The sequence below is a fragment of the Hippopotamus amphibius genome, chromosome 7, assembly GCF_030028045.1.
Source record: "Hippopotamus amphibius kiboko isolate mHipAmp2 chromosome 7, mHipAmp2.hap2, whole genome shotgun sequence".
In the NCBI taxonomy this organism is placed as follows: domain Eukaryota; kingdom Metazoa; phylum Chordata; class Mammalia; order Artiodactyla; family Hippopotamidae; genus Hippopotamus; species Hippopotamus amphibius.
This window is the reverse complement of record NC_080192.1, coordinates 4,764,594-4,777,189: the sequence shown is the minus strand read 5'-3', so window position 1 is coordinate 4,777,189 and position 12,596 is coordinate 4,764,594. Positions and strand designations below refer to the sequence as shown.

Below are 12,596 nucleotides of genomic sequence, written 5' to 3'. Positions count from 1 at the left end.
ATGAGCCCTTTTTGACCTTACCTGAGGCTATGCTAATGAGGTGACTGAGGTGGGGGCCCTAGGTAGCATCAGGATGGGGGCTGGTTGCCAGTGGACCCACGCTCCTGATTAGAGGGTTGGAACTGTCAGCCCCACCCCTCAACCTCCAGGGAGCGGGGAGGGGCTGGAGATTGACCTTAATCAATGGCAATGGTCTAACCAATTGTGCCCGGATAGTGAAACTCATAAGAAAACTTGGGTGAAGGCTCGGGAACCAGGGGGCGAAGAGAGCTTCCGGGTTGAACGCATCCCTGTGCTGGGGGGTGGCGCGCGTTGCAAGGGGGCCTGGAGGCTCTGAGCACAGCCCCGCCCCCATGCCTTGCCCTGTGCATCTCTTCAGTTTGCCGGTTCCAGAGTGGTATCCTTTAAAATAAACTGGTAATTGTGAGACTTTCTTGAATTCTGTGAGTCATTCCAGGAAATTACTGAACGAGGAGAGGGGTCATGGGAACCCCAGATTTGTAGCCAAGTCAGTCAACCGTGGTCGGTGGGAGGTACCCATGGTTACTTTCCTCCTTACAATAAAAATATATATTTTTTACATTTCCTACCATATTTGGAGTCATTTTGGTTCTTGGCTGCAGTCAGGAGACCTGGCACAGGAGACCAGTGCCATTGACTTGCTGTGTGGCTTTGGGCAAGTCCCTTTCCCTCTCTGGGCCTCAGTTTTCCTGCTGTACAATGACAGTTGACAGCACAGGGTGTTCACTGTGACCCATCCTGTGCCACTGTTTTGCAATTCTGACAATTCGTGGGAAGGAGGAATATGAGTATGTAAGAGACCTGGATCAGACAGATTTTCCAGAGAAATAGAACCAATAAACAGGAGGTATTTATGTAGACAGATTTGTTTTAAAGCATTGATTCCTGCAGCTGTGGGGACCAGCGAGTGTAAAATCTGCAGGGCAGGGCAGCAGGCTGGAAGCTCAGGCAGGAGCTCTGTGCTGTAGTGTCGGGGCAGAATTCCTTGTCGGAAAAACCCTGGTGTTTGCTCTTAAGGCCTTCAACTGATGAGACAGAGCCCACCCACAGCGCTGAGGGTGATCTGCTTTATTCAGAGTCAGCCGATTATAAATGTTAATCACATCCACAAACACCTTGCAGCAACGTCTAGACTGGTGTTTGACCAAACAAATGGGCACCGTAGCCCAGCCAAGCTGACATAAAGTCAACCACCACAGGCCGGTGGGGCCCGCCTGACCGGGCACAGGAGCCCCCTCCTCCGTGGGGGCCTCCTGGCCAGTAAGAGCCACTTGGGGCTCCTGAGCCTGGAGAGGACAGCCCAGCTGTGCGGTGCCTGGTGGGAGCAGGACACTGGCTTTCTGAGGATCGCCTGGGCAGCACGGGGGTGGGCTCCCTTCCCCAGCCCCAGCCACGTGCCCATCCTGCATGGGGTGGGGTCCCGCTGACCACACGCGGCAGGGGCCCGGGGGAGGCCACCAGGCTCTGATCCGAGCCCAGGGAGCAGCCACGACGGCAGGAGAGCCTTATTTTACTCTCGACTGTGGGCCTGTGGGGTGGGGGGCTCACAGGGCTCCCCTGACGGTTCCCCTGAGCTAGCCGTTCGTCGCCACAACAAAGCGCGGATGATGTGCGTGCAAACTTCAAAACAAGGAGCGCTGCCTGTGCTGTTTGCGATAGGTGATGGGGAATGTGTTGAGCTTGCCAAGGAGAGAAAGGAGTGAGAATCGCTCTGGTTGCAGCAGAGTCTGGAGGGAAAACAAAGCCTTCTTGGCTTCAGAGGCTCTGGGGCCGCAGGCTGTGCTGCCGGGTTCAGTGCGGCTGGAGGCCCCCCCAACCCCACCACGGGCGAGGAGGAGGCCTGGGGCCCCTCGGTGGTTCACCCTGGTGGTCAGTGCCTCCTGCGAGGCTTTGAAGCAAGAAGCAAGAATGTTCCGGACGTGTTCCCTCCCCTGGGCGGGCAGGTCCCCCAGGAGGTGCCCCTGTGTTTTCAATGAGGGGCCCCTGGTGCCCTCAGAAGGTGGCTTTCAAGCTGTTCATTAACAGGCTTGTAAGAGGTTTATCCCAGGCTGGCCAACCCCAGGGGGACGCGCAGGACTGGAAGCTGGGGGAGTGGGGGGAGGGGCCGAGGGGGGTGGGGACAGGAGGGCCTCCCCCATCTTCAGACTTTGGCACCCGCTCCCGCCTGTGGTGAGGTGTCGGTGGAATGACGGGGTGGCCGCGAGTCCCCCACAGGACCGGGTGCCCCCCGAGGGTGGCAGCAGCCCTCGCGCCCCTGTGCCTGGCAGCCAGGCTCGCAGGGGACTGGGGACAGACGACCGACGTGCGCCAGGCCCGCTGCTCACCGGGCCTGCGGCCAGTGCTCCTCGCAGATCGACTGCCCAGGCGGGTCCAGAGCTGTGGGTGTTGAGTTTCTTTTCTCACTCTCACGGCAGCTGGAGGCTGGCCCCTGCCAGGCCCGGGTGCAGGGTCCCGGGCCTGCTGTCACCCCCGCTGCCCTCCCAGGTCCTCAGCTTGAGGAAGGCAGGGTTTGGAAGGCGGCCCTGGGTTCTCCTGTGTGCAGAAGTGGGCGGCGGGCCCAGGTGGGGCCGTGCGGGCCCTCCCCTGCCCGGTGCTCCGCGCCCGGCATCCGGCCAGGAGCAACCCCATGCTGTGTGAGCACCGGGCTCCCCACCTGCCTCCCTGCCCCGGGAGCTGTGACCTGTGAAGAACGCGGGGGGTGCGTGCCCCGGGTGGGGCGGGTGCAGGGGGCTACGGGCCCGGGTGGTGGCAGGTCCCGTCGCCGGTGTGACGTGTGGGTGGCTGGGGGGCTGATCTGGAATCGTCATCTGCCGGAGTAGGAAGGCGTGTCACAGCGAGGGGGCTTGCTGGAGGTGACAGCCCAGAACCGCAGCACAGGGGAGCCAGGATGTGTGCGTGGTGGGGGGTGCAGAAGGTGGTGCCCATGACCCCTGAGACCTCGCCTGCCTGTTCTGGAGTCTCTCTCTTCGGGGGTCTCTGTCCCTCTTTCCCTTCCCTCCCCCTGTCCTGGGCTCCCCCCTTGTGCCCTGCCCAGGGTCTCCCGCCAGCAGCCGGCAGGCTCTTGCTCTGCCACAGCCCAGAGAGGGCACAACCCTTGGTAAAGCCACACAGCATCTGTGGCAACGGCCACTGGTGACATGGCCCCTAGACAGCGGAGAGCTGTCAGAGGGAAACACCGAAACCCCAGGTTCACCTGTGCCAAGGTGAGGGAAACGTAGAGATGGGAGTCCTAGGAGGCACCCTGGGGCTGACTCCTCATGTGACCTTGAGCCACTGTCTGCACCTCATCGGACTCAGTTTTGTTCTCTGATACATGGGGAGGGTGGACTTTATCTGGGTAACCGAGCTGTGCAAGGGCTGCTGCCTCCTTCCCTCCATCCGTCTCCAGCTGTTTTTAAGAAAATCGTTCAGAGTTCAGAAACATGTAAGAAAACACACACTTTTCACCTTGATTTGGGAATTGGTACCATTCATTATGGGTTTTCTGTCCCTGTCTTTCTCTCTCTCTCAGCTGAACTCTTGGAAGGTGAGTGGCAGACCTCCTGCCGTTCCCTGCTGACTAAAGACATTCTCCTGTATAACCTGACACCATCCTCACATTTAAGAAAATTAACCGTAATTCCTTAATGTCATCAACCATTCAGGCCACATTCAAATTGTGCCAACTGTCCCAGGAATGTTTTCACTGCTTCTTTGTAAACCATCAAGGTTCCCGTGCTGGGTTTGGTCCTGTGTCTCTGTCTCCTTTCACTCTAAACAGTGCCCCTCCCCCCCACCTCACCCACCCCCCCCTCCTTTTTTTTTTTTAAATAGCATCACTTTTTAAAGAGGCCAGGCCGATGAATGCTTTGTAGAATGACTCTCGTTCTAAGTTTGTCGGATTTTTTTTTTTTTGCCATGCTGCTCAGCTTGTGGGATCTTAGTTCCCCGACTGGGGATTGAACCGGGGCCACGACAGTGAAAGCGCAGAATGCTAACCACAAGGCAACCAGGGAGCTCCACAGGTTTGTCTGATTTGTTTTTCCCCATCATGGTGTCATTTCTTTTTTCTTTCTTTCTTTCTTTTTTTTTTTTTAGAACTTTTATTGAGATACAGTTAACATACAATAAACTGCATATATTTAGAGTGTACAATTTGGTATCCCAATCTCCCAATTCATCCTCTCCCAACCCTCCCCGCTTTCCCCACGCGGTGTCCACATGTTTGTTCTCTACATCTGTGTCTCTATTTCCGCCTTGCAAACCGGTTGATCTGTACCATTTTTCTATAGTCCACATATATGTGTTAATATATGATATTTGTTTTTCTCTTTCTGACTCACTTCACTCTGTATGACAGTCTCCAAGTCCATCCATGTCTCTAGAAATGTCCCAGTTTCCCTGCTTTTTACAGCTGAGTAACATTCCATTGTATATATGTACCACATCTTTTTTATCCATTCATCTGTGGATGGACATTTAGGTTGCTTCCATGTCCTGGCTATTGTAAATAGTGCTGCAATGAACAGGGAAGTCCTGTTTTCTTCATTTTAAATTAGATTGCACTGTGTGTACGGACAAGCACAGACTCTGACTTGTGCCCCAAAGTGGACTGGTGTGGCCTCGATGGGCTGGCTCTGAGTGGCCGCCCTGGAAAGGGGATGTGTCTCTCCTGCCCTGGGCCCCCTGACTCTCTGCTCTTCTATATCTGTGGCCAGTATCCTGGATAAGAGCTTTGGGGTCCTACAGTGCTGCCCCTCAGTGGGCTGTGTATCTGCCAAGTGACTCTCTGATCTCTGCCTCAGTTCTCTCATCTGTAAAATGGAGTTGGAAAATGGCACTTAGCCAATGGGCAGTTTTTTCTTTAAGAAGTCAAGATTTAAACATTTTTTATATTCATAACACATCTTATTTTAGTTCAAATGACTTAATCTTTTTTTTTTTTTATTCATGATGTTCCTTTATTGTCCTTTTGATGTCCTGGAGATCAGTAGTGATGGCCCCTGTTAAGTTTCTTTTTTTTTTTTAATAAATTTATTTTATTTTTGGCTGCATTGGGGCTTTGTTGCTGTGTGCGAGCTTTCTCTAGTTGTGGTGAGCGGGGGCTACTCTTTGTTGCAATGCGCGGGCTTCTCATTGTGGTGGCTTCTCTTCTAGAACACGGGCTGTAGGTGCTCAGGCTTCAGTAGTTGTGGCGCATGGGCTTAGTTGCTCTGTGGCATGTGGGATCTTCCCGGACCAGCGCCCGAACCCGTGTCCCCTGCATTGGCAGGCGGATTCTTAACCACTGCACCACCAGGGAAGCCCTGCATTGTTAATTTTTAAAAACACCTTTACTGAGATATAATTCACATAACATAATTCAACGATTTATAGTTCAGTGGTTTTTACTGTAGTCACAGATATGGGCAACCATCACCCCAGTCAATTTTAGGACATTCTCTTCACCCCGAAAAGAACCCATGCTGTCACCTCCCTAATCTCCCCTTTCCCCCACACCCCTGGCAGCCAATAATCTGCTTTCCGTCTCTATGTATTTGCCTATTCTGGACATTTCATCTAAATGGGATCATGTAATCTTTTGTGGCTGGCTTCATTCACTTAGCATAACCTTTTCAAGGTTCATCCATGTTGTAGCAGATGTTAGTACTTTATTCCTTTTTTTAAATAATTAAGTAAGTAAGTAAGCAATTTATTGACTGCATTGGGTCTTCAATGCTGCGTGCCGGCTTTCTCTAGTTGCGGCGAGCGGAGTCTACTCTTCATTGTGGTGCATGGGCTCCTCATTGCAGTGGCTTCTCTTGCTGCGGAGCACGGGCTCTAGGCATGTGATGTAGTTGCGCTCACTAGCTGTGTGGCCGTGAGCAGCTCTAAGTGATCTTTGCTGGCCTCAGTTACCCTCTCCGTAAAGTGGGTACGGGAGTGAGTGTGCGTGTCTCTAAAGGATGGTAAATCAGGAACGATGGTGTCCTTGAAGTGCTCAGCCCTGGACGTGCTGTTCTTATTCCACGTACCACCCGCCCCCAATCCCGCTGCCCTCTGCACCCTGCTGTCCCTGGACGTGGGGTTGTTTGGGAGGGGGAGCCCAGGCACACCTGTCGGTGGGCAGAGCCTGCGGATATAGGGGCCCAAGCACGGGGTGGATGCCACCATCCAGGGGTCTGGCTCCCGGGACCTCGAGTTATTCCTCGAGGGGAGACTCTCTCACGTGTGTGGGGTGAGGGTGAGGGCAGAGGCCGGGCAGGCTGCGCACCGATCACCACAATGACCTGAGGTCTGGGTGGATCAGATGTGGCTGCTTTTTTTCTTGTCGAGGAGGGAGATTAAACAGCATGCGGGCCTCGTGAAGGGCATGCCTTCATTCCTCAAGCCCGGTGCCCTGGTGTGAAGTGCCCCCTCCCCACCCGCCAGCTCCATGTGCTTCTCCCTCAGGGCGTCGGAAGGACCCCATACCCAGAGCTTCAGGAGGTGGCATCCCGACGGCGCCTGCACCTGCCCGCCGGCAGAGCATGTCCGGGCTGGACCTGGAGGAGCTGGCCGAAATAGGTAAAGTGCGTTCTCTTCCAGCCCCACCTGGGAGAAGGGGATTGTTGGTGCACGTTTATTTTTATAGATAATATATTCACATGGCTCAGAAACATCTAGGCCTATAAAAAGAGGGGGATGACCCTCGGAGGACAGAGGTCAGCCCAGCCCCAGAGCCCGGCCCGAGGGCCCGGGGGGGCCTGGCCTTGCCCGGCCCCAGCCTGGTCCGCCCGCTCCCCTCCGTCTCTGTGCAAGGCTGTCCCTGGCCTTTGCTTACAACCTCCAGCTTTCCGTTAACCCTCCCGGCGGCCTCCTGGGCTCTCCTCACCATGGCTTTGAGGCCCCGTGGTCAGGCCCACCTGCCTCTGGGCCTCTCGCAGCCACTTACCCCTGCTCTCCCTCTGACCACACTGGCCTGTTAGGCTCGTCCTGCTTTACCATCCTTTAGAGGCACGCACACTCACTCCCGTACCCACTTTACAGAGGGGGTAACTGAGGCCAGCAAAGAGGGCCCTTTCCTCTCCCTGGGACACTCGCTCCCTTGCCCCCCTGTTGTTTTATCCCCGCCTGTCATCAGGCTGTCAGTACAGAGGGCTCCTCTGGGAGGCCCGCTCTCCCCTGACCCCGGGGCACAGCGCCTGGTCTGTGGTTGGCACTCTGAGCCCTTATCTCAGTGGGCAGCACAGGGCAGGGATGGGGCCAGCCCCTGCCCTCTGCCCCCCGCCCCCTGCCCTCCACTCAGCCGCCCAGGGGTCCCGTGGGCAGAGCGTGCCCCTTGCGGACTCTGAGCCCCCTGCGGCTTTGGCTCCTGAGGACGAGAGGGCCCTGCCTGGCTTCTCTGATTCTCCTTGGGGGCTCCCCGCACCACCTCACGGCCTTTGCATGTGGTTCCCTCCACTGGATTCCCTTCCAGCAGGTTCCAGCCTGGCTCCCTGCCTCCCCTCCTTCCCGCCTCTGCTCAGACCCGATACGCGTTCCACCCCCACCTCCCCCCTGCGGCCCCTGACGTAGCTTGATCTTTCATCAGCATTTGTCCCCCACGCCTGACACTTCTCTGCTGTCTGTTTCCGGACCCCGCCAGAAGGCCGCCCTTGAGGACAAACGGTAGCATCCCCTGGGCCACTGTAGCAAAGTCCCGTAGAGTTAGTGGCTGCAATCAACGGCGTGAAATGTGTTTCACTGGGCCGGTCCACACTCTCTCTCTCCCGGGGGGAGTCTGCTTCCTTGCCTTTGCCATCCGACACCCAGCAGCCCAGCATCTTCCCGTCTGTCTTTCTGCTCCTGTCCTCACATCTCCTCCGACTCTGACCCTCCTACCTTCTTACACAGACCCTTGTGATGACATTGGCCCTGCCTCTGTAACCAGGATCACCTCCGCATTCAGATCCTTCCCTTACTCACACCTGCCAAGTGCCTTTTGCCATCTGAGGTCGCATGGTCTCAGGTTCTGGGGTTTGGGACGTGGACATCATTGGGTGGCCTTTATTCTGCCCACCACAGGGACTCTGTGTTTTGTGGTGCATCCCCCCTGTCTAAAACTGTCCCCTGCGCGTGGGGGTACTCAGTACACATGGCTGGATGACTGGGTGTCCACTGAACCTGTTGATAAACAAGGGCCTGGCCCTGCCCCCGCCCCCTCCCAGCCCGGGCCTTCACAGGTTCAGTGGACACCAAGGAGGGGGGTGGCCCTGGGACCACCGGTGGGTGAGAGGCCACAGGAGGCAGGCTGCAGACCACGTGAGGCAGCCTCACTCAGGCCTGTCCCCCCAGCCACAGATGGGCTGCGCTGGGGTTGTGGGTGGGTCTCTCTGGGATGGGGTGTGAGTCTGAGTCAGGAGATCTCAGACCGGGCTTTGCATCAGGATCATCTCCAGAATGTGTTAGGAGAAGTCAGTGCTTCCTCCCCCAAACCCCACCCCACCCCGTCGTGCCCCACCGGTGAAGCTAACTCACCTACTGGAGGCCAGCCCGCGGTGTCCGTGTCCGGGGGGGACTGGAACACGGCACCACTAGCTCTGAGCCTGAAGACAGTAGAAACGTATTCTCTCTCAGTTCTGGAGGCTGAAAGTCCAAAATCAAGGTGTCGGCAGGGCTGTGCTCCCGCTGGAGGCTCCAGGGGAGGATCCTTCCTGCCTTTTCCAGCTCCAGGCGCTCCCGGGCTCATGGCTGCGTCACCCCAGTCTCTGCCTCCGTCTATGCAGGGCTTTCTCCTTGGGTGTCTGTCCTCTCCTCTTCTTATAAGGACATGTCATTGGATTTAGGGCCACCCTAACCCAGTGTGACCTCATCTTAACTCATTTCCTCTCTAAAGACAGTATTTCCAAATGAGGTCACATTGTGGGTTTCCAGGTAGACATGAATTTTGGAGTCAAAGTGTATCTGGGGACTGAAGTCTACCCTCACCTGAAATTTGAAGTTCTGTTCTTTTTCCAACTGAAAACATTTCTTTTTTCTTTTGGCTGCTCTGTGCGACTTGTGGGATCTTAGTTTCCCAGTGAGGGGTTGAACCCGGGCCCCCCGCACTGAGAGGGCAGAGTCTTAACCACTGGACCACCGGGGAAGTCCCTGAAAACATTTCTGAAGGAACTTGGATTTGTTTTGTATGAAGGAACTCCCTGTACTAAAATTAAACTTTGGAAGGCAGCCCTTTCTTCCTGCCTCATAGCGCAGTGACCCGGCTTTCTGCCCTTGGCCCCCGCCATGGTTTCCTGCTGGCTGCCAGTGTCAGCACCTTACAGGAAGGGTCTGAGTCAGAGTTTGGAGCTGGGAAATCGGGTTCACGTCCACACCTTGCTGCCAATTAGCTGTGTGACCTTGGGCAAGCCATTCCCCCCTCTGAGCCTCAGTTTCCAGGGCTGTCAGTGTGGAGGACAGTCCAGCCCCCGGGTCTCACTTTTCTCCTTCCGTGGTGCAGTGCACTGAGCAGGTGCCTAGTGGGTGTGCAGCGGAGGTGGGCACAGGGTGGGCGCACGGCTGAGGAGGGCACGGGGTGGGTGCGCGGCTGAGGTGGGCACAGGGTGGGCGCGCGGCTGAGGAGGGCACAGGGTGGGTGTGCGGCTGAGGTGAGCACGGGGTGGGCGTGCGGCTGAGGAGGGCACAGGGTGGGCGCGCGGCTGAGGAGGGCACAGGGTGGGCGCGCGGCTGAGGTGAGCACGGGGTGGGCGCGCGGCTGAGGTGGGCACGGGGTGGGCGCACGGCTGAGGTGGGCATGGGGTGGGCACGTGGCTGAGGTGGGCACGGGGTGGGCACACGGCTGAGGAGGGCACGGGGTGGGTGCACGGCTGAGGAGGGCACGGGGTGGGCGCGTGGCTGAGGTGGGCACGGGGTGGGTGCACGGCTGAGGAGGGCACGGGGTGGGTGCACGGCTGAGAGGGTGGGTGCATGGCTGAGGTGGGCACGGGGTGGGCGCACGGCTGAGGTGGGCACGGGGTGGGCGCACGGCTGAGGTGGGCACGGGGTGGGCACGCGGCTGAGGTGGGCACAGGGTGGGCGCGCGGCTGAGGTGAGCACGGGGTGGGTGCGCGGCTGAGGAGGGCACGGGGTGGGCGCACGGCTGAGGAGGGCACGGGGTGGGCACGCGGCTGAGGTGGGCACGGGGTGGGCGCACGGCTGAGGTGAGCACGGGGTGGGCACGCGGCTGAGGTGGGCACGGGGTGGGTGCACGGCTGAGGAGGGCACGGGGTGGGTGCGCGGCTGAGGAGGGCACGGGGTGGGCGCGCGGCTGAGGTGGGCACGGGGTGGGCGCACAGCTGAAGTGAGGTGCGTGTCTTATAAAAGACATGAGGAGGCTCCCTCGTTCTCCTTCCCCGGGAGTACAGCTGCTTCCTCTCATCCTGTCTTCTGCTGCAGAGCTGCAGAGAGATGAGGAGGAGGCCGCCGCCCTGGGCGCCATGAGAAGGGCCTCGGCGGCGCCCACGGCAGGCCCAGACCCTGCGCTGAGCGTGAATCACCCCTTCTACGACGTGGCCCGACACGGCATCCTGCAGGTGGCAGGTGAGTCCCAGCTGGGGGTAGGTCCCCAGGAACACTGCGTGCCAGCCTTCCTGAGGGCCGGCAGCACGCGGCAGGCTCAGCAGGGCCGCTCGCTCCAGCTCGGCTGTGCCCATGGTGCGAAAACCACCGGGGAACAAAAGGACCTTCCTGTGTTTTTGTTTGTTTGTTTGTTTGTTTAAGCTCTTTATTGGAATGTAATTGCTTTACAATGTTGTGCCAGTTTTTGCCGTACAACAAAGTGAATCTGCTGTATTTACACATATATCCCCATATCCCCTGCCTCCCGCGACTCCCTCCCACCTTCCCTATCCCAGCCCTCTAAGTCATCACCCATCATCGAGTTGATCTCCCTGTGTTATGCAGCAGCTTCCCACTAGCTATCTATTTTACGTTTGGTAGTGTATATATGTCAGTGCTACTCTCTCACTTCGTCCCAGCTTCCCTTTCGCCTCCCCCCACAACCCCGTGTCCTCAAGTCTGTTCTCTACCTCTGCATCTTTATTCTTGCCCTGTCACTGGGTTCATCAGTACCATTTTTTTAGATTCTATATATATGAGTTAGCATATGGTATTTGTTTTTCTCTTTCTGGCTTACTTCACTCTGTATGACAGACTCTAGGTCCATCCACCTCACTACGAATAACTCAATTTCATTCCTTTTTACGGCAAGTAATATTCCATTGTATATATGTGCCACATCTTCTTGATCCATTCATCTATTGATGGACATTTAGGTTGCTTCCATGTCCTGGCTATTGTAAATAGTGCTGCAATGAACATTATGGTACATGTTTCTTTTTGGATTATGTGTTCTCTGGGTATATGCCCAGGAGTGGGATTGCTGGGTCATATGGTAGTTCTATTTTTAGTATTTTAAGGAACCTCCATACTGTTCTCCATAGTGCCTGTCCCAATTTACATTCCCACCTACAGTGCAGGAGGGTTCCCTTTTCTCCACACCCTCTCTAGCATTTATTGTTTCTAGATGTTTTGATGATGGCCATTCTGACTGTTGTGAGGTGATACCTCATTGTGGCTTTGACTTGCATGTCTCTAATGATTAGTGATGTTGAGCATCTTTTCATGTGTTTGTTGGCCATCTGCATGTCTTCTTTGGAGAAATGTCTATTTAGGTCTTCCGCCCATTTTTGGATTCCTGCCAGTGTTTTGAAAATGCAAAGGACATGGCTGCCCAAGCATCACCCAAGTGCTCTGAGTAGCCACCGGGCAGCGTCTGTAAAGAGCACAGGCCGGAATTAAATGAATTGCTTCATTAGCTGAGGATGCTGTTATGCTACAGCTCATCAAATGCAACATCTCAGAAGGCGAGCAGCCCCACGCCCAGCAGTGGCCAGAGGGGAGTCTCCTGCATCGCTTTAATGGACCCTGAGGAATCCGGGCCATGCCGGGTACGCGTCTCACACGGGCAGCGTGTTAGTCAGGGTCCCCCAGAGAAACAACCAGTAGGCTCGACAGAAATGCACCTAAGGAGATTTCGCATAGGGATTGGCTCTCACGCAATGATGGAGGCTGAGACGTCCTGAGATCTGCCCTCTGCAAGCTGGAGACCAGGCTGCACGTGGTGTAAATCCCAGTCCAAGTCTGGGTGAGCTGTGGCTTTTCCAGTTGGAGCACCTGGTGCGAGCAGGCCCCGGGGCTCCCTCCCTGAGGGCCAGTCCTCCACCCACCTCCTCCCGGGCCTCACCTTGACGCCCAGCTTTGTCCCCTCGTCCCTAACTCAGGGTCACGCTCCTGTGTGGCCAGCAGGCCCAGGAGACAGTTCAGGACCCAGTACCCTTTCTCCTGCTCGTCTAGGAGGCGGCATGTGCCAATCCCGGATATCTGCCCACCAAGGGGTCTGCTTCAGGTGTACCCAGACATCCCTGCCCACTAAGGGGTCTGCTTCAGGTGTACCCAGACATCCCTGCCCACCAAGGGCTCCTCCTGGTTTTCCTCTCCCAGGTGCTGCCTGCCCCAGTGCTGAACTTCAGGACCACGGCCAGAACCAAAGAGTCTTGTCAAGAGGAATGTTGAATGATCTCTCGCTATTACTTAAGGGACTGTGTATTTGGCCAGGT

At 56.5% G+C, this 12,596-nt stretch overlaps 1 protein-coding gene across 1 annotated transcript in view; it reads left to right on the top strand.

Moving 5' to 3' along the window:
- The window catches only part of ARHGAP8 (Rho GTPase activating protein 8), a 95,861-nt gene that overhangs the window by 41,958 nt on the left and 41,307 nt on the right, over positions 1-12,596 (top strand). Inside the window, exons 2-3 of the mRNA XM_057743326.1 lie at positions 6,433-6,546; positions 10,375-10,518. Coding sequence (XP_057599309.1) covers positions 6,510-6,546; positions 10,375-10,518 — 181 coding nt within the window. The 5' untranslated portion in view covers positions 6,433-6,509. The remainder of the gene's footprint in view (positions 1-6,432; positions 6,547-10,374; positions 10,519-12,596) is intronic.